The sequence below is a fragment of the Pygoscelis adeliae genome, unplaced genomic scaffold (assembly GCF_000699105.1).
Source record: "Pygoscelis adeliae isolate BGI_AS28 unplaced genomic scaffold, ASM69910v1 Scaffold487, whole genome shotgun sequence".
Lineage (NCBI taxonomy): Eukaryota > Metazoa > Chordata > Aves > Sphenisciformes > Spheniscidae > Pygoscelis > Pygoscelis adeliae.
The window spans coordinates 298,333-300,458 of NW_008825078.1; the positions used below are offsets into that span (position 1 = coordinate 298,333).

The 2,126-nt window shown below is 64.7% G+C and overlaps 1 protein-coding gene across 1 annotated transcript in view; it reads left to right on the forward strand.

The window, feature by feature from the left end:
* Positions 1 to 1,890, forward strand: part of LOC103919417 (uridine-cytidine kinase-like 1) — a 13,632-nt gene extending 11,742 nt beyond the window's left edge. The window contains exons 12-14 of the mRNA XM_009326917.1: positions 53 to 266; positions 403 to 556; positions 1,161 to 1,890. Of these exons, the coding sequence (XP_009325192.1) occupies positions 53 to 266; positions 403 to 556; positions 1,161 to 1,243 (451 nt within the window). The 3' untranslated portion in view covers positions 1,244 to 1,890. The remainder of the gene's footprint in view (positions 1 to 52; positions 267 to 402; positions 557 to 1,160) is intronic.
* The last annotated feature ends 236 nt before the right edge of the window (positions 1,891 to 2,126 follow it).

Below are 2,126 nucleotides of genomic sequence, written 5' to 3' on the forward strand. Positions count from 1 at the left end.
GGGGGGGGGGGGGGGCCCGTCCCGGGCCTGTCCTATCCACGGTGCCCCGCAGGAAGCTGGCACTCAAGTACCACCCGGACAAGAACCCCGATGACCCGGCGGCAGCCGAGCGCTTCAAGGAGATCAACAGCGCCCACGCCACGCTGAGCGACGAGGACAAGCGCCGCCTCTACGACCAGTATGGCTCCCTGGGGCTCTATGTGGCCGAGCAGTTCGGTGACGACGCCGTCAAGCACTACTTCCTCATGTCCAAGTGGTGGTTCCAGGTGAGCCCTGCCCTGCCGCCGCGGCCCTGCCCAGCCTGTCCTCCGTGCAGGGCGTCGCCGGGGCCACCGTGACGGGGACCTGGCTGCTGGCAGGACTCGGGTGGTCTCACAGGGGCTGCCATCCCCTCCTCTGCAGGCCCTGGCTTTGTGCTGTGGTGCTCTCACCTGCTGCTGCTGCTGCTGTTGCTGCTTCTTCTGCTGTGGGACGTGCTGCCCGCCGAAGGAGGACGAGTCCTACAAGCACGTCGACCCCAAGGACCTGGAGGCGCAGATGCGCGCGGAGGACAGTGGTGAGTCGGGCTGTCTGCGTGTGTCTCGAGCCCCAGCAGCTGAGACCACCTGGCTTTGTCTTGTGTGGGGCTCCGGTGGGGCTGTCCCCATCTCATCTCATCTCACGTGGGGGTTGGAGCTCTGGCTGGAGGCTCAGATCTGACTTAGCTGCACCTCTTGCTTAACAGCCAGCCCTCAGTGTTTCCTGTCTGGACTAGGGCTGGTGACGGCGGTGGAGGGAACCACTGCACAGACCATGGGGCTGCCTTTTCCTTCCTTGTTTTTCCCTGGGAAGGGCTCCCTGGAGCCCCTGCAAGGGTCTGCGGCCGAGAGACACTTGGGCCCATGTCCTCCTGGGGAGGGAGCGTGGGGAGAGCAGCCGTGCTCCAGGCTGGCTTTGTTCCCGGGGCGCTGGCCATACTGGTGTCTACGGGGACTGCCACTGGGTCACTTCTGCAGGTTTCCGTGGGGCGGAGGGCACTGCTGCATGGCTGTGTGCTGGTTAGAGGTTTGGGAGCCTTGGTCTGTGGGAGCCTTCATGAGGGTGTTGGGATGTCCCAGATACCTGCTCGCTGGTACCACGAGACGGGGCTGAGCCACTGATCTGTTGCTCTTCTTTTTCAGATCCGCAGATACCTGTTGTGGCGCAGCCCCCGCCTGCCAGAGTGGAGCCCTTGCCAGCTGTCAGCACCAGGACCGATGCCTGAGGCTGGCGTCAGTCCCACCAGCTCCCCCAGGACTCCAGGCATGGATCCTCCTTTGGGACTGTCACTTTCCGGGACCCCGGTCACGCCACCCGGGGTGGTTCTCCAGCCTCAAGGTGGCTAGAATCTCAGGTTAATTTGGCCAGCATCAACGCAGAGGCCCTTCCGCCGCTGCTCGAGCTCCAGGGTGATGCCCCTGTCTCCCAGCACTGGTGGTGGAGGTGGCCTGGAGCTGTGCTGCTGCGCCCCGTCCCCAGTGCCTCGCCTGCTGCTGTGCCCCGGCCCGGCCCTGGGCACTGGCAGCCGGCCCGAGCAGCTGCAGGTGGAGACCTCTCCGGGCCAGGCTCCGTAGCTTACAAGAGGTAGCTGAGCGTGTCCAAGACCATTAGCACTGTAATCTCTGGGGCTGGGCTGAGCCCGCTACCCGCCCTCACAGGGACCCTCCTGATGGATGCTGGGTGCCAAATGCTGCTTGTGGGGTTGGGGTGCCACCTTCTGTACCCCCTTCCTCTCTGCCCTGCCACAGCCCAGGGGCACTGGCTGCACCCCACGCTCGCTGCTGCTGGCAGGCTCCCTGCAGGGCTGGGCCCAGTACAGGCACTTTCCTTGGGTTTGTATAGGTTTTATGGGCACCATTAAAGGATGACAGGAGGGGAGCATGTTTCTGTTTGGTCTCTGTCTCATCAGGGGCTGCCTGAACACTGCAGCAGGATGTGCCTCTGCCTGGCCCTGCCCTGTGCTGGGGCGGGGGGGCTGTGGCCATGGGTCCCACGGAGGGGGTGGGCTGAGTGGGGTCTGGAGTAGGCAGGTTGTGTCCCAAATGCTGCTTGGGGGGGTGCTTTCTCGCAGGGGTGAGCATTGCTCTGCCCCCCTGCCCCCTTCGTGG